We start from the raw sequence: 27,543 nt of genomic DNA, 5'->3' as shown, positions 1-27,543 counted from the left end.
GCCAAAGTCTTGTTTGTTAATATGCTGAGGATTTTTACTGGCTCCAAAAGAGCAACATTAAATGCAGTAATATTGTTTTCATATATAATTAACTGAAGATATATTACAGTTCAAAATTCAAATAGCTAAATCTCATATAAAGAAAAAGGGTATTGATTTGTTGTGTCAACAACACTTTCCAATTTAACCAGAATACAGAACACTTTCAAATTTAATCAGAATACAGATTTCTTTGTTAAGTAAATTTAACTTCATTGAAAGCTTATTTAGAGAATACAATCAAATACAGACAATATGATTGCAATTTTTATGCCCCCGGTAGGGTGGCATATAGCATTTGAACTGCCATCAGTCCGTCAGTCAGTCCGTCAGAAAACTTTAACATTGGCAATAACTTTTGCCTTATTGAAGATAGCAACTCGATATTTGGCATGCATGTGTATCTCATGAAGCTGCACATTTTGAGTGGTGAAAGGTCAAAGTCATCCTTCAAGGTCAAAAGTCAAAGAATAAAATCCAAGGGAAGTAATAAGCTTAAACTAAAAGGGAGATAATTTCTAAACCTGCCAAATGATATATAGAAAATTTATTTCAAAGCGGCGCATTAGGGGGCATTGTGTTTCTGACAAACACATCTCTTGTTTTTTATGCATTTTGAAAAAAATTATCAAAAAACTAAATATGGAATACTTAAAAAAGCTTAAGATGAGCCAAAATAATAATGGGCCGTGGGATTAGTTGAACCACAAAACTTGTTTCGTATGCCTGAGTTGTTTGCTGATATTGTGTCATAGAACACTCAGATACGTATACTTACAAAGAACAGCAACACAACAATGGTTGTTGAGTAGCGGAAACACTTGCTCCAGTTCGGCACATAAGGCTCTAATTTCTGGAACACAAGCCATACAATCATGTTGATTTGTATTTGATATCAAGACATATGCATACGCAGTTTTTTTTGAAGAACTCAAAACTGATTGCACCAAATACCTCCTCATCTGAGCTGCATAGATATAGTAGGGATTTAGCTAAGGCCAAATGGCATTTTGGTTCCCCTTCCATTTAAATGACCCACCATTTAAAAATATGTATATCCCCCCATTCACATTTATTTGCACAATCCCTTACAGAATATATGACACACTTTCTTGTCCCCATTTTATTTGTAAACGTTCTGGTAAATACAGAATGCACAATGTGCTTTTATTGGCAACAGACAATTTTATAGAGAAACATACAGTATACTTTTTTACTTGAAATTAAAATAAAAAAAATGTGTTAAAAAACATACTCAAGCCATTGGTGCTGAATGGATGACTCAATAAAAGTAACTAAGGTAAAACAGCACAATCAAGTCACAAACAATTTACAAAACTTTACTGTACGAAAATTTACCACATTGAGAGAAATCATCCTGTCCCTTTTCAGGAAGTCTGGCTTTTTTTAAATTATAGTTTAGCCATATACCTAAAATAGTTTACTCTTTAGCTCTTCTTTTGAAGCTGAATCAAATTTGAACAGAATCAGGCAGTAGTTGAAATGATGCATTATATACATGTAATTTTATACACACCTTATTTATGGGGTTTTCTCGCTTTCTCATGACAGCATTTTCAAATTCTGGTCTGACTGTTTCCTGAATAGATCAGTGAAAACAATAAGTAAATGGAACATCATAAGACTTATATCTGAAGTTGTTTTTATATAAGTTTGCAATAGTACATGTCAACATTACAACAAAATCCTCAAAAGACTGTTATATACTATATGGGCTGCATCATGCAAAAATGGGTCTTATGCCATATGCACATTCTAGTCAGGTGCTACTCCATGCTCTATAAAGTCAAGCAAGATTTCGTTCTTCTATTCCTGGACAGGGTAGCTCATGACTAGACTGCAGAGTGCACATGGTCTTAGACCCATTTTTGGCATGGCATGGCACATATATATATAATGCAATGCAACAAGATTGCTTAGAATACAATACCGTTAAGAGGCTTTTAATTATTAAGGTACATTGCTATTTATGGTTACTTTTAAATGCATGCAGATTTTTAAACAACACAATCAAATCAAAATGTGCAATATATTAATGTCTAAAGTATTACAATAATGATCTAATGTGCGAGACTGTTCATATAAATTATGCTCTCTTATCAATTAAAGATGTTGCAAACATTTATATAATTCTATTCAATAATTCCAGTTAAACTGTTAATTATCACCTTTTTTATATTAGAAATTATTTCGAAAGTAGCTCACAGAATAAAAAAATCATAGTTTTATTGGATCCAGCGAAAGCACAAGGCCCTGATTTCTTGACTTTGTTCAAGATTAAACCAGTTAAAGGTCTTCATAGAAAAACCATGTATTTACCTTATAATTCGTCAGTATAAGTGTTATAAACACCTTATGGAGGCATGGAAATAGATCCCTTATACTGTTTTGTTTTTACAATGAAAATTTGTGTGAACTTTTAACTAGCACAATATCAGTTTCAATTTCTAGCTCAGTTAATACTTGTTTAAGATATGTATGTATAAAAAAAGAATAGACAAAACATTTAATTTTATGTTTTAAGTTTTAAATAGTATTAACTGTTTTACTAACACAATCATGCCAATGAATAAAAACATAATTAGTTCTAGTCTACTATGTAACACTAATAATGAACTTAACTGATACATCTTACAACACATTTGACATACTTTCTTACAAAAAGAACACTAATGTGGCTATAAAAGGGGGCAGTGTCATCCACTTGATTTCAACAAGAATTGTCAAACAAGAAAGCTGCAGCAGTATTAAGTTTCAGAAGTATATAAGATGCAATTTATTTATGACAAGCTTCTCCACGGAGAAAGTCACATCAATTTGAATATTTTAATATGTAAGGACAAATAAACATCAATAAAGAAATTCTGAGAACAAGAATAACCTGGGGACACTGTTTCAGTAACCTGACTTGTGATTACCACATTGATTCCTGTTGAGAATCTCCGTCCATGCAACTGCTCTATTTAACGTAATTTTATATATTAATAGGTTGTTCTAAAATAATCCTTGTTTTGGGAACTAGACTGCAAGAGCAAAGTGTGTTGTCCCAGATCAGCCTGTGCAGACCACACAGGCTTATCAGTGATAATACTTGCTGCATACACTGGATTTTCATTTAGAGGAGACTTCTTTTAAACAAAAAATCCATAAAAGTGGAAAGTGATGTCCCTGATAAGCCTGTGCAGTCTACACAGGCTCATCTGTGACAACACTTTATGCACATGCAGTTTGCCCAGTTTTGCCATAAAAACAAGGATCAAGTGGACTCCAGGGTTATACCAGAATTTAGGTGTATTCAGAATTCCCCAAGCTTGTTTACACACAAAGAAATTCATAAATATTTTGACTTACATTACCGATTAGGCTAAGACGTCAGTTATTGTGTTAACCTTAATCTTCAATTTAATTGAAGAACAATTAAGGCCTTTAATTGAGTTATGATTTACCACTCCCGGTGTGTAAGATGCATTAAATAGCAATATGATGAACAAACAATAATACTAATACTATGTTAACATTATTTAACAAAACTTTGAACAATAAGTGACTATCAAAATTAAAACAATAACAACATGTAATTAAAGGTCAAGCTCTCTAATGTTGATATATCTAGTTAGAAACTTAAATGTTCAGGAAGTTACTTACTTAGAAAACAGAAACACAAAGTTTAGACCAATTATTTTCTCCAATTTTTCTTCAATTTCTAGATTTTATACAACCATAATAAATGCAGTAGTGAGAGCAGGACCTTTAAGATAATAACAATGTTACAATTACTGTATTAGCGATCTGGAATCAAAATATTCGTTATGCAACAATCAATAAAAAGCGTGACAAATGTGCATACATGTTCATCATCACAGGCAGAAGTTGATTATACATGCATGACACATAGCATATTTTCCATACTTATTATATCAATTTTAACCCTTATCCCTATGTGCCCATATTTTCTAGCAAGCAGCCTTGGTTAATTTGTGTCTTTACTTATTATGAAGAACCATAGTTTGTATTACATAACAGTGACCTTGACATTGCCTGCATTCACATGCAATCCCAAGTCTGGTCTTAATGGAAGAAATCAATGTTAAAATGTATGAACTTTCTTAACAACATCTCAATTTGTTATTGATTTTTGACCAGATATTGTTTTCTATATTAAGTATAAATGACCCTGACCTTGATCCCATGCTACCCAAATGCAATCACAAAGTTTTAATACAATACAATGTTTGGTGTTTTCTACAAATTGTTCATTATAACTCATTCTTAAGTTAAAAAAAACAAACCTTTTTTATTTTATTTTAATTCAATTTATTCTCAAGTATAATGTAAATCTATTTTCTATATTTATTAAATTCCTTCTCAAGGTATAAACCAAACCTATTTACTATATTAATTCAATTTATTCTCAAGTTATTTAGCCAACCCTATATATTTTTCATATATTGACTCAATTCATTCTCAAGTTATAAAGCCAAACAAATTTTCTATATTAATTCAATTAATTCCCAAGTTATGAAGTCCATGCAGCCTATTTTTCTATTTCAGTAACAATGACCTTGACCTTAATGTCACCCATTTTATATGCAATCCCAAGGGAGGTCATGGTACATGGAACAAGGCATCAATAAATATAAAGTACTTCATAATCTTTACTAGATCTCAGGAGAAAGAAAAGAACCCTCATAATTTTGAAAAATTCAAAAAAGAGATACAGGGCTTTTTTTCCTGATTTTTTGAAGCAGCCTTTGGCCCCCTCTTTTTGTGAAAAAAATGAGTCGCAAACTATTCGAAATTATGAAAAAATGAGTCACAAACTTCTGAAAATTGTGAAGAAACAAGTAGTGAACATTGTGAAATTCAGTTGGTTAAGAATTTTTATAGTAAAAGCATGTTTATCCTTGCATCATATTAAATTGTCTTTTAGATCACATTTTCATTGTCACTTTCTTTCAACAAATAACCACTTACAGTTAGATCAACAATATTCTGACTGGTAAAATCTATCTTAATCCATAGAAAAGCCTAACCCTTGTCAATATCTTGTTGTCTGGCTTATGTAAAATATTAAATCAAATTGTAATTTTGAATTGTGAAATGGCCATTTTTGACAGTTTTTAAAGCCCCCAAAATCCGGTTTTCACAGTATAAAATGGCCGTATTTGTTAAGTATTGTTGCCTTGCTAGATTTGTGAAATGCCCATGTCGAAATTGTGAAATAGCCGTCCTTGGTCATTCTCTAAGCAGGAAAAAACAACCTGTACCAAACAAAACCCATGATCAAGTTCACATCCATTTGTGTAATAAATGCTTTATATCTGAATACAATTACTGATGCTATTTCTGAACAAAGCTGATTGGCAAAAAATATATGTCTTTCATAAAAAAAAGGACACCATGGGATGTCATATTTATTTTGCTCATTATCAGACTATACTTCCATTTAATGGGAACAAACATATCTAAAGATGATTGGTTAGGATTGAGTGAAAAAATAAGAGGGTTGAAATGGCTAATGTTTACATTTTTGTATTAAAATTAACTGCAAAATGCCTCATGCAATGTGGCTGGTTATCAAACTTTGTCTCAATTTTATGTCAACACATATTTGTAGAAAGTAAAATTAAGATTTAATTTAATAAAATAGATCTGTATAAGAGAGTAAGAAAAAAAAAGGCAAAGTCGTATTATTTTTTTTAATAAACAAAGAGCAATATCATTCTGAAATGCCTGGTGCAAAATATGTTATGGATTGGCACACACAACTATAAGAATCTGTCACCGTAATGGAACCAGAAAACTGTTTGTATCCCTTACAGACATGCCTGTTATGAAAACAAGAAAATCACATGATCATACATGCAACTGTTGGCCCCGTAAAACAAAGGAAAAGAATGCAGAAATTAATAAGAATTTCAAAAAGCTTAAAACTTCCCAAGATTAAAATCAATAGGACAGCTAAACACACCATCATAGAGAGCTTAACACATCATCAGCAAACTTCCATATTCAAATGTGTAAGCAATACATCCCCAAAAATAGAAATGACAAGTAACACTGACATCAATAGTTATGTATACATTTTTTGTAAACAAGTTTTCAATATTTCAACTTTTTAAATCTTACAAATAAGAGCCTTTATTTGTGATCTTTAGCTGCCTTTTAAATGACTTAAAACTGGTAAAAACAAGAAGATTTTTTCTCCTGATAACGAGCCTCGCTCTCGAAAAACTGGGCTTAGTGCATGTGCGTAAAATGTTGTCCCATATTAGCCTGTGCAGTCCGCTTTGGGTAATCAGGGATGACACTTTTAGCCTTCACTGGATATTTGCTAAGAAGACACTTCCTTCAAACAAAAAATAACATTAAAGCTGAAACTGCTGTCCCTGATGAGTCTATGCGGACTGCACAGGCTGATCTGGGCTAACACCATCTACACAAGAACTACAGTCTGTATACACAGAGCGAGACTCAAATGTTAATGAAGTTCATCTATTTAGTCATACGGCAGCAACATGGTAAGTATAGAAAACACCATGATTAGTATAGAAAACATTGCATGCAGCTACTTACTGCAGACTAAAGTGTCAGGTAAGCAGTAGAAAGAAACAGAAAAACACGATCAAATATCAGAAATGAAATACAGCAATTGGTATAAATGGATAGATGGACTAGACTCGTATCAAGCATTGAATGTCTTAAAGGTTTCATATGCGATGTGCTCAAGGAAATCTAAAGCTTAATGCATGTTTGTTAAGTGTCGTCCCAGATAAGCATGAGAAGTCAGCACAAGTTACTTTGTGACGAAACTTTCTTCCTACATTTTCATTTACAAAATACTTCCTTTAAAAAATAAATAAATCCAAACAAGCGGAAATTATGATCCCATATATGTCTATGTAGACTGCACAGGCTTATCCGGGATGACACTTTACCCACATGCAGTAAGCCCAGTTTTCCCAGAGCACGACTTCAATGATCTATATTACCAATTCCAGTGGTCTATACTAATCTATAAGTTATTACATTAATATAAATATTCTCTAAAGCACTAGCACTTAACATTATGATTATATATAGATCATGTTGGAACATAATACTACACTTAATTGAAACAAATTCTAATCAAAATTATCTTACTTTACAGATTTGAGGCAAACAGTATACATTAATGGCTAGTATATTAATCCATAATTGAATTCTCAGAAACTAAACAAACATATTTAATTATCATGAACCCACAGCTTTAAACATTTTCTGAAATGTAATGTTTATAATACTGGTATGATGAAATGTTATGTTTATAATACTGGTATGATAATTAAAAAAAAAAAGTATGCAACAAAAGCAGTAATAAAAAGAACATCATGAGCCACATTCTGGGAAAAAGGGGCTTAAAGCATGTGCACAAAGTTTTATCCCTGATTATACTTTGTCTATTGCACAAGCTAATCAGAGACTAAATTTGTATTAAGAAGAGACTTCGTATAAAAGGAAAATGCCACACAAGCAGAAAGTGTTGTCCCTGATCAGCTTGTATAGACTGCACAGGCTAATTTGGTACACCACTTTACGCACATGCATTGAGCCCAGTTTTCCCCGAACGTGATTCTCATCAACAAAGGTTTGTTTTTACCTCCTCGTCTTCAAAATCAGCGATATCCCAGTCATACTCTAGCTCTGCCTGCTTTCGCTTCCAAAACTCGTGGAAAAAGGATGCTGTAATGGATGAAATGCATCTAGGTTTTTTATGAAAACAAAAATAATAAATACTCTATGTTGGTATTGAAATTCTTTCATGCATAATTAATTTGACTAATTACATGGGCTCATCACATAAAAAAATGTACCTATAAAAACATGTAGGACATAAGCACTATTGATCGCCTTGATCTATGAAAACTCTGACGTGAAATTTCTTGGTTTTAAGTATTGTCTTTATACTAAAGCCTAAGAATGGGTTGGCCAATACAAGGGGCAGGTATAAAGAGTCACTAAAATTTAATGATCAACTCCACCATTATCAAGAGTCATTCAATGATCAACTCCACCATATTGAGTCAGTTTTTTAGAAAACTCTTGTGTGCATAAATGCAAATATTTTTTTAACATGTAGATTATGGTATTTTGTGACCTCATTTACAAACTGACTACATGTATTTATTAACACTGATGCAGGATTTATAGGGTTCTTTTTGGTAGTAGAGTTATGCTAACACTTTGCATTTTTTTAATTTTTCTGTTCTACACAATATTTTTGGCTACCAAAATTTTGAGTTTAAGAAAAAAGAAAACTGTACCCCATAAAGCCATGACACAAGCAAACGCCACAGTTGCAGGATTATCAAAAAGGTAAGTGGCCCTGGAGAAGCCACAGCTCTCCTTGAGTCGCCAGTACGAGCAGCGGTTGTCACACAGTGGACACATCGTGATGTTACCTGCTATCTGCACTGAGCACAGGTCATTCCTGTAAGTGGACATAATAGGACAAATATGAGCAGCGGTTGTCACACAATGGGCACATAGTGATGTTACCAGCTATCTGCACTGAGCACAGGTCATTCCTGTTAGTGGACATAATAGGACATAAATGAGCAGCAGTTGTCACACAGTGGACACATCATGATGTTACCCGCTATCTGCACTGAGCACAGGTCATTCCTGTAAGTGAACATAATAGGACATAAATGAGCAGCGGTTGTCACACAGTGGGCACATCGTGATGTTACCCGCTATCTGCACTGAGCACAGGTCATTCCTGTAAGTGGACATAATAGGACATAAATGAGCAGCGGTTGTCACACAGTGGGCACATCGTGATGTTACCCCTATCTGCACTGAGCACAGGTCATTCCTGTAAGTGGACATAATAGGACATAAATGAGCAGCGGTTGTCACACAGTGGACACATCGTGATGTTACTGGCTATCTGCACTGAGCACAGGTCATTTCTGTAAGTGGACCTCATAGGACAAATATGAGAAGCGGTTGTCACACAGTGGACACACAGTGATGTTACCCGCTATCTGCACTGAGCACAGGTTATTCCTGTAAGTGGACATAATAGGACAAATATGAGCAGCGGTTGTCACACAGTGGACACAAAGTGATGTTACCCGCTATCTGCACTTAGCACAGGTCATTCCTGTAAGTGGACATAAAAGGAAAAGTATGAGCAGCGGTTGTCACACAGTGGACACATAGTGATGTTACCTGCTATCTGCACTGAGCACAGGTCATTCCTGTAAGTGGACATAATAGGACATAAATGAGCAGCGGTTGTCACACAGTGGACACATAGTGATGTTACCCGCTATCTGCACTGAGCACAGGTCATTCCTGTAAGTGGACATAATAGGACAAGTATGAGCAGTGGTTGTCACACAGTGGACACATAGTGATGTTACCCGCTATCTGCACATAGCACAGGTCATTCCTGTAAGTGGACATAATAGGACAAATATGAGCAGCGGTTGTCACACAGTGGACACATAGTGATGTTACCCGCTATCTGCACTGAGCACAGGTCATTCCTGTAAGTGGACATAATAGGACAAATATGAGCAGCGGTTGTCACACAGTGGACACATAGTGATGTTACCCGCTATCTGCACTGAGCACAGGTCATTTCTGTAAGTGGACATAATAGGACAAATATTAGCAGCGGTTGTCACACAGTGGACACATAGTGATGTTACCCGCTATCTGCACTGAGCACAGGTCATTCCTGTAAGTGGACATAATAGGACAAATATGAGCAGCGGTTGTCACACAGTGGACACACAGTGATGTTACCCGCTATCTGCACTGAGCACAGGTCATTTCTGTAAGTGGACATAATAGGACAAATATTAGCAGCGGTTGCCACACAGTGGACACATAGTGATGTTACCCGCTATCTGCACTGAGCACAGGTCATTCCTGTAAGTGGACATAATAGGACAAATATGAGCAGCGGTTGTCACACAGTGGACACATAGTGATGTTACCCGCTATCTGCACTGAGCACAGGTCATTTCTGTAAGTGGACATAATAGGACAAATATGAGCAGCGGTTGTCACACAGTGGACACATTGTGATGTTACCCGCTATCTGCACTGAGCACAGGTCATTCCTGTAAGTGGACATTATAGGACATAAATGAGCAGCAGTTGTCACACAGTGGACACATCGTGATGTTACCCGCTATCTGCACTGAGCACAGGCCATTCCTGTAAGTGGACATTATAGGACAAATATGAGCAGCAGTAGTCACACAGTGGACACATCATGATGTTACTGGCTATCTGCACTGAGCACAGGTCATTCCTGTAAGTGGACATAATAGGACATAAATGAGCAGCGGTTGTCACACAGTGGACACATCGTGATGTTACCCGCTATCTGCACTGAGCACAGGTCATTTCTGTAAGTGGACATAATAGGACATAAATGAGCAGCGGTTGTCACATAGTGGACACATCGTGATGTTACCCGCTATCTGCACTTAGCACAGGTCATTCCTGTAAGTGGACATAATAGGACATAAATGAGCAGCGGTTGTCACACAGTGGACACATCGTGATGTTACCTGCTATCTGCACTGAGCACAGGTCATTCCTGTAAGTGGACATAATAGGACATAAATGAGCAGCGGTTGTCACACAGTGGACACATAGTGATGTTACCCGCTATCTGCACTGAGCACAGGTCATTCCTGTAAGTGGACATAACAGGACATAAATAAGCAGCGGTTGTCACACAGTAGACACATAGTGATGTTACCCGCTATCTGCACTGAGCACAGGTCATTCCTGTAAGTGGACATAATAGGACATAAATGAGCAGCGGTTGTCACACAGTGGACACATCGTGATGTTACCCACTATCTGCACTGAGCACAGGTCATTCCTGTAAGTGGACATAATAGGACATAAATGAGCAGCGGTTGTCACACAGTGGACACATAGTGATGTTACCCGCTATCTGCACTGAGCACAGGTCATTCCTGTAAGTGGACATAATAGGACATAAATGAGCAGCGGTTGTCACACAGTGGACACATAGTGATGTTTCCTGCTATTTGCAATGAGCACAGGTCATTCCTGTAAGTGGACATAATAGGACATAAATGAGCAGCGGTTGTCACACAGTGGACACATAGTGATGTTACCCGCTATCTGCACTGAGCACAGGTCATTCCTGTAAGTGGACATAATAGGACATAAATGAGAAGTGGTTGTCACACAGTGGACACATAGTGATGTTACCCGCTATCTGCACTGAGCACAAGTCATTCCTGTAAGTGGACATAATAGGACATAAATGAGCAGCGATTGTCACACTGTGGACACATAGTGATGTTACCCGCTATCTGCACTGAGCACAGGTCATTCCTGTAAGTGGACATAATAGGACATAAATGAGCAGCGGTTGTCACACAGTGGACACATAGTGATGTTACCCGCTATCTGCACTGAGCACAGGTCATTCCTGTAAGTGGACATAATAGGACATAAATGAGTAGCCGTTGTCACACAGTGGACACATAGTGATGTTACCCACAATCTGCACTGAGCACAGGTCATTCCTGTAAGTGGACATAATAGGACATAAATGAGCAGCGGTTGTCACACAGTGGACACATCGTGATGTTACCCGCTATCTGCACTGAGCACAGATCATTCCTGTAAGTGGACATAATAGGACATAAATGAGCCGTGATCTGGGAAAACGGGGCTTCATGCATGTGCGTAAAGTATCGTCCTAGATTAGCATTTGAAGTCTGCACAGGTTGATCAGGACAACACTTTCCTCTTTTATGGAGTTAGTCTCTTCTAAAAAAAAATAATCAAAGGTTGGGGATTGCACAGGCCAATCTGGCAATTTTATACACATAACACAAAACAACACTCCATGCTGGCAGCCTCTGAAGACTGCAATGTGACAGCAATTGAGATTAAAACACTCGCAAAAGAGCATATAGATATTGATTTCAATAGTAGAAACATGACAACTTACGTGACTTGGTCATCTCCCATGGTAACAAGGCCATATATGAAAGCAATGAGACCGGCAATGGCAGCAGGCACCAACATGGTGGTGTAGTAACCCAGCCAGGTGAAGTATATACCTATCTTCTCTCCAAAGTACTTCCTGAAATATCAAAGTGCTGACGTATATATATCTATCTCTCTCTCTCTCTCTCTATATATATATATATATATATATGGTTGACACTTATAATAAAACACCAACGAATATACTATCAAAAAATAAATATGACACAATACTGAATGCTAAACGTTCACTGCAAATTTTAATATTTTATTATTACATCGATATAATGAATATCACAGGCGTCAGTCTATAACACAATTTTAATATGCGAAAATAAATAAATACAAAAAATAAAACGCCACATAACTATATAAACAAGACTGAATGCCAAAAAGTTAACCTCAATTTTTACAATGTCATCGATATCATAAACACCGCGGACGCCAGTCTAAAGCACACAAATTACATCAGCGTTACGTTGTTTCCTGGGGCTGCAGGTTTTTACAAGACAATGGTTCTATTGTGCATTCACACTGGAAATCGTTAACTCATATCTGTATTACACCCCTGAAGAAGACGTATAGTTGAAAGCGCTAGGGTATAAGATACTTATTTTGTACACTGTTTGAACAATTTCTTTCTCATATATGTATGAGATATATATATATATATACACATATACATACATATATATACATACATATATATACATATTATATTAAACGTATATTTGTACTTTTGAGATGTATGCATAATAAATGTGTATTCTAACCTTGGTTTTTACCTGAAACATTTTTTAAAAAGGTTCTGGTCATATTTTACAAAAACAAAACATGACACTTTAAGATTCAAAACTGCCTTACAAAGAAAACTGTTCATTGAAACAAAGGTTCTGAGCAAATTTCACAAAGACCAAACATGCCACTTATAGATTCACAATTGCCTTATAAAGAACACTGCCTTGCCAATAGCAGCCGTAGAACCGGTAACATTTTCAAAGTTAGCCAACACATCATCAAAACATATGTTCTGACAAAGTTTCATAAAAACCGACAACGAAATGTAACTTTTTCGATTGTTAGAAAGCTTTTTCTTTCATTTGACATAGTCACCTAGCTTTCCAGCTCACATGGCCCAGTTTTACATTAGCCAAGATGTCATTGGGAAAAATACTCTGACCATGTTTCATGAAGAATGTAAATGTATGCCGAACAACGGACAAAATGCATCACAAAAGCTCACTATGAGCATGTTGTGCTCAGGTGAGCTAAAAAGCATTTTATTTCTAAATCAGGTGCTCAGGTGAGCTAAAAAGCATTTTATTTCTAAATCACATTACCTGATTTTGTCCAATGGCTGGAATTTGTACCATCTACCTGGTTTTGCCCACAACTCATATAGGAGCTAAAAATGCAACAAAGAAAAACTTAAAACTAATTTTTTTTGGATGCATAAATAAGTTTATTCATCTGCTAACTTGAGCATTTAGAAAATGTGTTGAAAATTATCATAGCTGTCATTGTAATTGTGTATAAATTTTTCATTTTTTTAAAAAATGAACACAAATTATGTTGTAGCCCAGTGCTTGTGAGTTGATAAAAACAGAAGCTTATTTCAAATACTCTTACATGTCTGTCATTTTCCTTTCCCCTAGTCAGCAGTGAGTGCTCACTGGTGTATTTACCCTGCAAAATAAACCAAACATGTGCAGCTGAATAACAAACAGATATAAACACCTACAATTTGTGCAAAACATGTTGTTTGTAGAACAGTCATGCTAACTGTACATTGAACAAAATATGAGCCGCCCTATGGAAAAAAGGGACTTGATGGATGTGCGTAGAGTGTCATCCCAGATTAGCCTGTGCAGCCTGCACAGGCTAATCAGGAACAACACTTTTGGCCTTAACTAAAGTTTAATTAATAAAGCATTCCTTTAGAAAAAAATCCATAACAGCAAAAATGCCATCCCTGATGAACCTTTGAATACTGCATAGGTAAATCAGGGACAACATTTTACGCGATGCATTAAGCCCTGCTTTCCCAGAATGTGGATCATATGGTTGCACTACAGTGTCTCAACTTTGGAGCCATGACACGAAGAATGTTGACAGAGAGTGGATCGTATGATTGCACTACAGTGTCTCAACTTTGGTGCCATGACACGAAGAATGTTGACAGAGAGTGGATCATATGATTGCACTACAGTGTCTCAACTTTGGTGCCATGACACGAAGAATGTTGACAGAGAGTGGATCATATGATTGCACTACAGTGTCTCAACTTTGGTGCCATGACACGAAGAATGTTGACAGAGAGTGGATCATATGATTGCACTACAGTGTCTCAACTTTGGTGCCATGACACGAAGAATGTTGACAGAGAGTGGACACTGCATGTGTAACCATTTACCACTTAGATACGTATTTTGACGCATTTGTAGTCCCTTAGAAAGTTATGCTGGTTGCAAAAGCCATTTTCACTTTTTAAAGGCCATTAGGATAAACGAAGTACACTATCTCTGCAGATTCTGGATGACTGTGGACTATTTCCCTCAAACTTGATAACATGTAATGCCTTGTACAATTTCTCACTTCAATTTTTACCTTTACCTTTGCGCTAGACACAAGGTACTTGCGTGTTACAGACAAAATTTACATATTCATAATTTTTTGCAAATTATTTTTGAATTGCATGATAAGTTTAGAAGTTACACATTCTTCATGGTTAAGAGATATTTTGCTATGACAATCAAAAGTCTATCGAAGACGTCATCGGCATTAAGTTCACTTTCATGACATACAACAATTATGTATGTAAAAATTGCCACTGCTTCAAGCCGTGTTCTTTGAAAGTAAAGAATGAATCAAGACATTTTTATTATGCCAGAACACCTCACACCAACAAAAGTATTGCATTTTTTAATATTGAACATGCATGAAATGTGCTTACATCATGGAGAGGATACGCTGCACTAAATGTTCCGTTGGCAAGCAGCTTCTTGATTCCTGTGAATATAAGAAGTCATTCCTGAAGAGTGTGATCAATAAGACTTAAGTGTTATCAATAAGGTTTAACAGAAGTCCCGTAATATGTCAATCAATAAGTAATTACTAGACATTAATTACTTATGAATGGCTATTATTATGGAAGTATTTTATTTTAGTGATGGAACTTCTGTCTTGCATTGTGTTAACAAAACTTCAGGATCATGTACATGCAATAAAAACTTACTATGATATTGCATTTTCACCAAATTCAAAAACATTTTACAAATTACATTAATGCTGAACAACATAAGAAAGTTCTTAATTATATCATCCAAGAAATCAATACAATTATACAATTTTTACTGTTCAAAATCTGCACATTTTCTTAGACTTGAATATTAATTGAAGCACACTTTACCATTTACTTGTTTTTGCCTTTTGCCCAAGCAAAATTCTTAATATTTCAATTTGACAAATTACTGTCCTTAGTTAATCATGCAAATAGCATTTAACTTCAAATTATGTAAGTTCTCATATCTTCAATAACAATAAATTCCATGCAGTTTGCACACACTAATTAGGGACAACACTTTCCTCCTAGACATGATTTTCATTTAGACAAAACGTCCTTAAAACAAAAAATACCATAAAAACAGAAAGTGTCATTCCTGACTGTGTAGCATACATAAAATAACCTCCCCCAGAAAAAAGAACGGAATAAATTATAGACTTGTAGTAAGGCATCATCATACAAGTATTTTGTTTACTATATGAGCTTCACTAAGGGACAAGGGGTCTTGTGCATGTGTGTGAAGTATTGTCCCAGATTAGCCTCTGCAATCAATACAGGCTAATCAGGAATTACATTTCTTTGCTTAAATGGAATTTATGATTCAAAGGAAGTTCCCCAAAGTTTTTTTTTGTCACAAGATTGCACTATATATTCAGATAAAAGAAAACGTCTTTAGGGCACAGTAGTATGGGGGACAATAATTTTTTTAACGAAAATTTCAAAGGGCCATAACTCTGTGAAAAATCATCCGACCAGAACTCGCTGATAATATGCACATCTCTTGGTAGTCAAGCTTCCCATAAAGTTTCATTGAATTCCGGTCATTAGTTGCAAAGAAATAGCCCGGACAAAAATTGTGCACGGACGGACACACGGAGGGACAGACAGACGAAGCAGCAACTATATGCTCCCCCCCAAAATAAATTTTGGGGGAGTATAAAAATGCAGTTAATTCAGAAAATGTTGTTGCATTTAAGCCTGTAAAGACTGCACAGGCTTATCTAAGACAAAAATTTCCCCACATGCATTAAGCCCCATTTTATCAGAGCACAGCTCAATTCATACCAAATCGTCGTTTTCCCGAGTTGTCCTGATCTTCATCCTCATAATACGCTCGAGACAAGATGGCGTACACGATTCGGCTACGCTGAGCGTTTGAGAAGAATTTTTCTTTGTCATGAATGACGAACCTTTGAAGATAAGAAATAGTTAAGCTTTGAAAGAGGCAAATAAATTTTCAAAGAAAGACATGTGCATGAAACGAAAAACTAAATATAATTTAGTGATGAGGAAATGTGAAACTGAAATAATTTTATATGAAATGTTGCTGTAATATTGGAATCTTTAGATATGTTGTATTAAAACGTAAACAGATAAGTAATTGATTTATCTTGAAAACCGTTGAATATTTACAAATGCTGTGTATACATACAATGAAATGCATGCTGCTTACAATTATTGCAACTGATATCTTGTGGCAAAATGATACTGTACATAGACTGAAAAGTTGCATTTATTGCACACACATGAACAGAGGTTAAGATTCAGGTAAGATCTCACAGAATTTACAAATATATTATAATGTTGTACCAAGCTTTGTGGTAAAATCAAATATAATGACAAATTAAGGAAAATCTACATCTTCCTTGAATTAAAGTTTGGTTCAATAAATTTTAGCTCTTTTTTATGGAAAAAAGGCAAAAAATTAGGCCATTCTCCAACATCTGTGAGTTTGAACAGTGTAGGAAAACTACAGATGATATTGATATTTCTTATAAAATAAAAAAGGAACTTTTGGACAACTTCATTTTTGAAATTCAAGAGAATTCCTACAGAATCAATCATAAGGTTTCTCACACAATGCACTTTTTACAAAGTAATTGCTTTACATGACTTTTTTAAATGTACAGTACTTCCCAAAACAATACTCTTCTTAAATAAGGTGAAATATGAACCCAAAATTTGAAAACATAGAAATCAAAATAAAATATAAATAATAATAATAAATAATATTAATACACATGTCTGAAGTTAACAATTGTTGAAATATACCCTACTTATCACTGCTTCAGATTGCTTAATGATGCTTGGTCAGGTAAAAAAAAAATCAGTTAAAATCATGATGACTCAAAACAGCTCTTGAGTGCACTGCATGCATGCAGCTATGAAATGAAGTAATAACAATGACTGCATGCATGAAAATGTACAATCTGGTCCCTTCAAGTTTCACGTGAACTTCTAAGTACTATAACACTGAATGTGAAAACTTTCAAACAAGTGTTAGATTTTTGGATATCATTATGTATATAAAACACATGCATACATGACTATTCAATAAACAATTAAACAGTATCAAACATGTTAGTTGTTAGTATAGAATTTCGAAACAACTATCTAAGAGCTAGTCTATTTAGATCAAGTATATATTAACTATGTCATCAATTTTAAACTGATAACATCATCTAAATGTTGAGGTCAGTTCATACAAAACACTGACTTGTTGCTCCTTTCTATGTTTAGTATTGTGTTTTGTATGTAACTGACTATAGAAATAAGAAATCATCAAATATAAATATTGAAATGAATGTTAATAGACCGTTATAATCTCTAAATCCCAACCATTAACACATGTGGAACAAGGGGTCTAACTTTGGTATAAAAAAAGTCTGAAAAATATAACAGATCAGAGCTCCAGATAGGGAATATATTGAACAAATACTTTTTACCATAAAATAAATACACTTAAGCGCATTTTAAGTGAATATTTTTTCAGGTACATCCCTACAGTTTTGTAAAATAAAATAAAAAGTACAGTGAACAAACACACACTCTTTAAGAGTATAAAATGTACCATGAATACTGTGCATTAAATTTAAATGACTGGGTCCAGTATTTAATTGGGATTCATAAAGTTAACCCTTTCCCACTTAGAAGCAAAGTGGACATGACTATGTGCAAACCGCATAAAACCTGAGAACAGCCTGCAAGCAACTTGCAGTCTGTTCAGGTTTAATGCTGTTTGCTGCTGATCAGTATCTAAGGGTTGGAAATGAAGCCTTAAAAAAATAAATTGAATTAAGTAAGAAATGTCTTTTATTAAATATAACTTTCTTAGGGACTGCTAATGCTTCAAAATATGTATCTAAGTGATGATTTTAGGGCTTAAGGGTCCTTTATCTGTGACAAAAGCACTGCTACAAGTAACTCTTTAAGTCATTCCTATCTGAAGCTCATTGACTTCAACTTTACCAATCATGTCGATTTGGTGAACCAAAAAACCTGCAGTCGAAGTGGAACATTAACGTGTTATAAAATGGTGACACCATGTGACAATTATAAGAAACAAACTTCCTTTCAAACCACCAGAATGTACTGATGAATAAATAAGTAAGTATACTTTTATTTATAAGTTTCATTCATAGAAAATTTTGTCATAGAACAGAAAATCAAACAGTTGATGTCAAACTCTGATCATTGGACACCTATGAGGTGTTTTTCAAATTGTTTGCACAGTCTACTCTAACTATTTTCATCACAATCATCTTTGGTAACTTTGAATCGTTGACTCTTTACCTTAATTACTTAAGAGAGAAATTTCTTTTTGTATCAAAATGTTTAAGTGATTTTTTTCTAATTTTTTCACGCAGGCATAGCATAAATTTACATTAATTTACATGGCAAATTCTCAGTGTCAATCCGAAGTACATGTACACTATTGTTGGAGGAATTGGCAATCCAAAACTTATCCAAAAAGCAAATTAAACACAGCAGAATTTTTCACTCCGGCAAAACACGCCAACACAAATCACACCCACAAACCGTTTGAGGGAAGAAAACCCCGAATGAATGAGGCCCCATTTCCAATAACTGGAGCCCTATAACAAACGTTTCAGATGAAACTATTTCAATTGGTGTATAATTGCTGTATTCAGGCATGGGATACAGAAGTTTGACTTTCAACCCTTGACAAGTGGTTATCCTTTGAACAATATTAGGCAACTTCTGAAAAATTATTTCTACATTTTGTGCAGGAAGGACTGTTCAAAGAACAATGCAACAGGAGTGCTTTCCGTCAGAATTTTCGCACAAGTGCAATTGTACTGTCAGAGAATCAGCAAGTGAAAATTTGCAATGAACTTAGATAGTTACTCATTTTGACATTTGACAATCCTGAGTTAAATATAACTTCTTTGGATAAATACAACATGCATTATACAAGACACTGAAATATATACTGCAATCCATCCCCCATTCAAAGCATAAGTTCACACAATCTTAGTATACAAGGATACATCAGATGTATATACCAGCATTCATCCCTTGTCTTGGATCATACCCTTTACACATGCCTTTAAATTGACTGCACTAGCTTGCCTAAAAATAGCAATAACACTATTACCAAAATAAAATGAGCCATGTCATGCAAAAAAGGGTCTTATGCCATATGCCGCCAGAATAAAGATCCAGATGAGCCTGAGAAGTCGCACAGGCTGGTAAGAAGATGCCCTGTCCTCAAATGAGACCACTAAGACATGTGTTACTCTTAAGCAGACAGAGTACATTCTGGCTTGTGCATAAAATGCACAGGCTGGTCTGGCTTAATTATCCTTGCAGCATAGGACCCATTTCCACATTACAGAGCTCAAATTATGTCAAGAAGGGTTTTTCTTTTGTAATTAAAAGTAAAAGTACATTATTAATTTAGCAAAGGGCTATAACACACTAAATGATTTTTTTATAAATTCAAATGTATAATCAATAGTTTTTTAACAATAATACAATTAAAAGGATTTATTCTGAATCTTTCAGTACCACTATAAATTCAAAAGCGAACTAAACTATTTAAATAACTATTAGGCAAACTCATTCAATGTTAAATTGAACAAGAAACAGCATTCCAAAAGGTTCAAAGTTAAACTGCATTTGTAAGTAAGTAGCAAAATGCATCAACCAATCAAAAAGCTTCTTACTGTCCACTGTTTCAGCCAATCACAGGAGACGTAACATCACAAATTAAATTGAAGATGAAATAAACAAGAAACAAAACAAAGGTGAGCAATGATTTTTAAACATCATATAATTCATGAAGGCTGCAAAAAGAAATAAAACAATTGGGTATGCATAGTGGAATAAAACGGTTCTATAGTGCAATATAAAATGAGCATTATCCTTCGACGTCCTTATGATGGTGAAAACACCTCGTTGAAGAATATTTGCACATTTTAGACTCTAAAATGCAGTCTGGTGAAAGTCATCAATGTTTTCCAACTGCTAGCAGAACAGTTGTGAATTTTCTCAACAATTATTCAATTAAACTTAACTAATATTTGAATCCGTATGCAACTAGGCAGGTAATTAGCAAATGCTAAGAGCATGAGGTTAATCTATTTGGATTGAAACATAACAGAACGAAATTTAAATCAATATTGTGTTGAGTGTTTTCAAATTAAATATCACTTAACTAATTTTTTTATTAAAACACAACACTTCATAAGCATGAACTGGGGCGGCAAAATGTCATATTGGCTACTTGTAAGTAATAATAAATTAATTTGTTCAACTCTGATTCAATTTTATAGCAATAACATTTTTCACTTGCCAGTGAATGATCGATGAGACACACTAAAAAATACAGTCAATAAATTTCACCATCCCTGAATTCAATTGAGTAGGTTTCTGGGCTTAACTCATGTGCGTAAAGTATGGTCCCAGATAAAGCTGTGCATTCCGCTTATCAGGGTCAACACTTGTATTATTTTTTTTGTTTTAACATATAACAGGGCTTGAATTACTTTTTTTTTTCAACTCGCAAAAAATTGCTAGTTGTTAATATTTCAACTCGCATTTTTTATTTCCAACTCGCAATACAAGTTTTCATAATAATGCATCCTTTGGTTGATAAAAAGTGATTGGCGATGTTCACTAAGCACTGAAAGGATGGACCTATGTTTATTTTAACTAAAAACTTCAAAGCAACATTGTAACACAATTGAGTGTAAAGAGTATTTTTTTTTATATCAGTTATATCATCCAAAGTTAATGCCTCGGTCCATATGGGGCGACATCTGGCCTTTTGCTACTGTTGCCACTGATCCACCACCTATTCACAGCTCTGCGTGGCTGGAACCCCTCATTATCTCTGATAGAGATTCGCATTAATTGGTCCATCCTTTCAGTGCTTAGTGAACATCGCCAATCACTTTTTATCCTTTTCATAACAGAAAAGCATCTTTCACACTCAGCATTGCTGAGGGGGTAGAGACCAATCAGATGAATCGCAGAACATCTTACACACATTGCCGTCTTGGTCTCTCTCCGTGTTCAAAGTTATTTTTAGCTCGTCTTCCCATTTCTTAACTGTTTTGGCATTTCTTTTTATCTGGTTCGGCCTCGGCTTTTTTGTCTTCCACAGAGGAGACGGAGGAATTCGCCACAAAAAAGCTAGTTATTTTTTTAGTAGACGACATTTTTGAGTTTTTAAATCGTCTGCTAAACGTGTTCCGTCTATTTATAAGAATGAGGAATTAACGAAATGAGCTTCGTTTTAAAAAAAAACTTCATACTGAATAACTATCGCCAATTTTCACTTAAGAAGGGAATAACATACTTTCAATTGCAATAATATAATTTTCAATGTTCTTTACTAACTATATCGGCAGAAAGATACAGTGCAGAGCGTAAATATATTTTAAAAAATATTTCGTAAAATTATTTCTGCTAGAACGGAAGTAACCGCTGAAATACATTATGCAAATTAGGGTAATTCCAATTTTCAGATCTATTTTTAGATCGAAACTAGACGGGGTTTAATTATTTTCGTACTTGGTCGGAAGACTTTCGATCGGCGAACAAATCTTGTATTTAATCCAAGATCTTTAAGCACCTTGTTTGTTTTTTCCCCAACTCGCAAAAAATGGCGAGTATCTAAATGTTGCACTCGCATTTTAGACGTGTTTTTTAAAATGTACTCGCAAATGGCCTGTTTGCGAGTGCTTAATTCGAGCCCTGTATAATCTCATCAAAACAAAAATCCAGTCTAGGTTTAAAATCTTGTCCCTGAATAGCCTGTGTGAACTGCACAGGCCAATCTGGGATGACACTTTACACACATGCTTTACGCCCTGTTCCACACTACAAGGCTCAATGACCCAGTGACTGCTATGGTGCACACTTACTGGTCCATGCGGCTCCTGTTGAAAGGGGCTGTGAAATAGTTGTCATCTTCCTCTATCAGTTCCTTATCGAGGTCAAAAGGGGTCGGGCAGCATTGGAAGATACTTGTTTGGGTTGGCATGTCATTGGGCTGGAACATGATTGTTGCAATGTTTCCAAGATGTTTCTGTCTATTTTACCAAAGTAAATTTATTTTCCTGGGATATGTTGTTTTTTCTATTAAATCCACTTACTATTTACATAGATGTTACCAAAGTAAATTTATTTTCATTGGATATGTATTTCTCTATTAAATCCGCTTACTGTTTACATAAATGTTAAGCAGTCACATTGGAAATTGGCCTTTGTTTTCAACAAAATTAGGGAATTTTATCACCAAACATTGTGAACCTTTTCTCTTAAAACAGTGTTTATAACAATACAATATATAAACCACGTTCTGTGGTGCGTTATAACTCAAAGAAAAACAGCGTAAAAAGATAACATTTGGTGCGCTATGACTCTTCAAAAAAATCCCCCAGTCATTAAAAAAAAAATTTTTTTTTGTTTATTTGTTTTAAAACTTTCCCGCACAGATAGTAAAATCCCGACTCGAACGATTGCCCAATACATCCGTTTCAACCCGACTCTATTACTGTATACTTACTACTTTTAAGTTTCTATTTATTACCCGACAATCCCGTTTATTCCGTTTTTATCAATCACTTTCTGGTAAATATTTACGATAAAAGCTCTCAATTATTTCTTTAACACAAACCTTGCCATTTTTGAAGTGACTATTTACACAGGTGGTTAGCGTGTGGCTATGCTATTAATTAGTGAAAACATCATTTTGAATGATAAATAATCATATTATAACGAAAAATCAACTTGTCTGAAAAAAAATATTTCACTATCAAATATATATATAACAAGGTATGCAACTCAAAATCAGCCCAAAACGGGGTGCATCGCTTTGAACAGCCATATCTTCATCAATTTTGCAGCGATTTTCACGATTTCGGTCTTATTCAACGCAGAAATGAATTTCCTTTCTGGAAATGTATATGTCTTGCAATATTTTTACAAATGCTGGGTCAACTTTTAAGAAATAACACGATACACAACACGCATGACCCAGTTGACAGTGATCATGTATTCTTTATGAATGAAATCTCCAGTTGTAAAGACACACCTCCGCATTGGACCAATGAAATCACTCGTATGTTTAAAATGTCAGTTAGTTGAAATGTATGTAAACAAAGGTTTCAAACGGCGCTGGACAGTTAGTCTTGATGCAGAATGTAACGACAAGAACGGTAATAATGTTTTTTCATACGTTTTATTGAATTATGGTATCGAACTACACGAACTTTATAGGGAAGTTGCCCTTTACTCCGTGAAGATTTCAGTCTTAAAGACAGCATGATCACTGTCAACTGGGTCATGCGTGTTGTGTATCGTGTTATTTCTTAAAAGTTGACCCAGCATTTGTAAAAATATTGCAAGACATATACATTTCCAGAAAGGAAATTCATTTCTGCGTTGAATAAGACCGAAATCGTGAAAATCGCTGTAAAATTGATGAAGATATGGCTGTTCAAAGCGATGCACCCCGTTTTGGGCTGATTTTGAGTTGCATACCTTGTTATATATATATTTGATAGTGAAATATTTTTTTTCAGAAAAGTTAATTTTTCGTTATAATATGATTATTTATCATTCAAAATGATGTTTTCACTAATTAATATCATAGCCACACGCTAACCACCTGTGACTATTTATAGATTTGATGAAATATTGCCTCTGAATATGCGTCAATCCCCTGACCTGTTGTGTGCTTGTTAAAACGCTCAATACACGCACGCTTTTGTATGCAAATGACGCGACGTTGTACATGCTGCATAATTTTCGCGCTCTTTTTAATTGAGAAAAAGATTCGACACAAAATAAATTTTCACTGCTAATTTGAAGCAAAAATATTTAATGTTGCGGTAACATTTACATTCGGAAGTGTGTTTCGGATTAAAAACGCGTTAACATCGACTTACAGGAATGTGTTTCGGATTACAAATTTAATTATTCCCATTTGAGATTTCAACAAATATTAACCATTGCATTATAAATTCAACGATAATTTGTTTAAACACTTTACGAGTCGAATAAATGTTGTGACGGAATTATGCATGAAATTCACGTTGTCCACGAGGATCACAGCCGGTTGCCATGATCAGTCTTCTTACTATCGATTATTGGACGAAACATTTACAAGTGTGCGTAATTAATTCAACGAAAATTTGTTAAAGCGCATTACGTGTCGAATAAATGTCAGAAAAACGAGGTGAATCAGTTTTATAAATGGACATGATGAAATATACATGTACTGGAATTAAATTGTATCACATAATTGTAACCGGGAGTCATTTGCACAACTAACTCGCTATAATAATTAATTGTTTACCACTTGCAATTAATTTCTCGTATTAATTATGAGTCATAGGTAACACTTGTTTACAGTAAAAAGGTGTGATGATGATGCCCGAAACTGTCTTTTATGTACTGTACTGTACTAATTACCGGTTTTATATTACGTAAATGGTACAACTCCTTGCTAATCAAGCTGCGATAAACTCTTACTTCATGCCCGACGTCAATCAAAAATAATGGTCAATAGTTAACCCCGCCCTCATAAGCATTCGCGTAACCGATTGGACAATGAACTTCACAGTTTGACGACTGGAAAGTTACCAGATACATCCTTGTCAGCATTTAAATGACTGTGTAATGTGGCTAGAATAATCGATACGCGCGTCATGCTATTCTCTTATCAGTGGATTATCCATTACCCCATGTGGTGTTTATGGCGATTACTTGTGAAAGTAGGTACCGAGTGCTCTTTTAAAACAAAAACATGGAATATTGATACACTGATAGAGAAACCTTGATTTTTTTTTTGGACAATCTCCACTTTCTTTTGCTAAAAAATACACTGATCGAAAAATTTCAAGCTCCCCGGGGACTCTGATTTCGAAATTCAAGCGCCCCGGCAAGGGGCGCTTAAATGGCCTGTGGAAAACCCTGTATTAATGTCTATTTTTTGTATTCCTTGTTTTACAGGAAAACCATTACATTTTTAAGCATTTTGTTCTAAGATTCCAAAATTTATAAACATCAAACAACTAAAACACGTATGAACATTTTATTGGGAGTGAGTTGCACCATTTTCCTTCACCAAATCGCCCCAAGGGTGCAAATAGGTACCATGTGACATTGAAATAAGAGGGCACATTGTACCTTTTTGCACCAATGGTGCAAATTATCATACATTAAACACAAATGAATAAGCAGAACTGTTAAGATATCTTTTTTTTCTATGCTTATTATTGGTTCTACTAACGGAAAAGAATAGATATTACCTTAATAAAACCTACACAGTAACAAAACTGAGTAAGAGTAAAAAGGTTCAAACTTAAATTAGGGCAGGCCTAATAAAAACTCATCAGGCCTCATACCTTGGACAACATATAGTTGATGCAGATAGGTTCAAATAAAATAAGAGCGTGCCTAATTAAACTGGTGGCAGCTCGAACCTTTGACAATATATAGTTTAAGAGAAAAGGTTCACAATGAACTAAGGGCAGGCTTTGGCAAACTGCTTTGGGGAACAGGCAGTTAAGAGAATAGGTTTGGACACAAACAAGTTACGTTTGTAGAACATGTATAGGCATAACCCTCACTCCTCTTTTTCAATTTCAGTTATTTCAATCTCTTACACACAGAAATCAGCCAGCAATAATGTCAACACATGGGTAATACCACTGGCTGGAGCAGAGCTTTTATAAACACTAGGTGGAAATCATACTGGAATGTATTTACTGTAGGAAGAATCAAAATGTATCAATAATAGCGGAGCTAGGAGAACACAGAGTGTCCCATCTTAAGATGATGTTTTATTGTAATTGAAAGTCTACTTAAGAGAGGTTTTTAATGGGTATAAACTGTACTTTAACTGACTATTATTTATGACATGTTTAAAGCTCATTCAATCCCATACAACCTTTGATCATTTACTTTAAAATAAATTGGTATCTACCATGTCTGCCAAGTAACCTAACACTTTTGATGATGTACCAATAACAATAGATATGTCTAAGCTTTCGCAAGATATTGTGCGTAAAATAACATGTCAATGGACTTACAGACACGTGCAAAGCAATATACCCCCCGCATTATTTAGGGGAGGGCATGATAGGGTTGGGTTCAATACAAACCGCTAAGGGCATCTTCATGTTCATTAGCTCCGCCCCCTTGGCCAGAACCTCCCAGGGGGCGTGGCACTTTATAAAGGCCACCTTCCCACTCTTAGAGTCCTATAACACGAACGTTGCAATTATAACATATAGTATATAAAGTTGACAAAAAAGTATACAACTCATTTTAAAGCTTTAAATACTAATTATTTTTTTTTAAGTAACACTAGAAAATTAACTAAATTCTTATGATTGGTCAATAATTGAAGACTTAAATAAATTATTGTACGACGAATAAACATATAGCCAAAATATTGAGGATATAGTGTATTTGTTGGTTTACGTAGATTATCAATTTCAATTCAGAAGTGATAAAAAGAATCAAATGTTACAACAATGGCGAAGCCATGAACACAATATTTCATTTCTATCATCACAACCTTAATAAAATTGACAATCTACCAAAAGGAATATATTTTCTTTTTATTTAATGCTTTTCCAATGTTTGTCCACATGTAAAAATAAAAGATTAAACAATAATAGCATTATGAAATCATAATATTGACATCATTTCACAACAAATCAGTTAAAATTATAGACAATATTTGATATCATGGTCATAGTTCACTGGCTGAAACAGTGAATTAACACTTTTAATACACTGACAATTTCCTATAAACCATAAGAGAGTTACTATATATTAAATAAATGTTGCAGTTGCATGATAAAATAGATAGGAGAGTTCCTTGAAAGCTA

General features: G+C 34.9%; 1 protein-coding gene across 10 annotated transcripts in view; it reads right to left on the bottom strand.

Annotated features, from left to right (window-relative positions):
* Window positions 1-27,543, bottom strand: part of LOC127877418 (anoctamin-4-like) — an 89,451-nt gene that overhangs the window by 19,736 nt on the left and 42,172 nt on the right. For 6 of the 10 annotated variants that reach the window (XM_052423277.1, XM_052423282.1, XM_052423283.1 and 3 more), the window contains 13 exons: window positions 26,809-26,907; window positions 22,561-22,688; window positions 18,635-18,664; window positions 16,451-16,575; window positions 15,056-15,111; window positions 13,732-13,788; window positions 13,443-13,507; window positions 12,065-12,199; window positions 8,364-8,530; window positions 7,700-7,782; window positions 3,838-3,849; window positions 1,577-1,639; window positions 818-892 (listed from right to left, as the gene is read on the bottom strand). In XM_052423277.1, coding sequence (XP_052279237.1) covers window positions 818-892; window positions 1,577-1,639; window positions 3,838-3,849; window positions 7,700-7,782; window positions 8,364-8,530; window positions 12,065-12,199; window positions 13,443-13,507; window positions 13,732-13,788; window positions 15,056-15,111; window positions 16,451-16,575; window positions 18,635-18,664; window positions 22,561-22,688; window positions 26,809-26,907 — 1,095 coding nt within the window. Of the gene's footprint in view, window positions 1-817; window positions 893-1,576; window positions 1,640-3,837; window positions 3,850-7,699; window positions 7,783-8,363; window positions 8,531-11,507; window positions 11,537-12,064; window positions 12,200-13,442; window positions 13,508-13,731; window positions 13,789-15,055; window positions 15,112-16,450; window positions 16,576-18,634; window positions 18,665-22,560; window positions 22,689-26,808; window positions 26,908-27,543 lie in introns of all 10 variants that reach the window. The other 4 variants (XM_052423278.1, XM_052423279.1, XM_052423280.1 and 1 more) reach the window with 4 other exon arrangements.

Source organism: Dreissena polymorpha, chromosome 4, assembly GCF_020536995.1.
Source record: "Dreissena polymorpha isolate Duluth1 chromosome 4, UMN_Dpol_1.0, whole genome shotgun sequence".
NCBI lineage: Eukaryota > Metazoa > Mollusca > Bivalvia > Myida > Dreissenidae > Dreissena > Dreissena polymorpha.
Note: the sequence above shows the minus strand (reverse complement) of the source record. Positions and strands in the feature narration are given on the sequence as shown.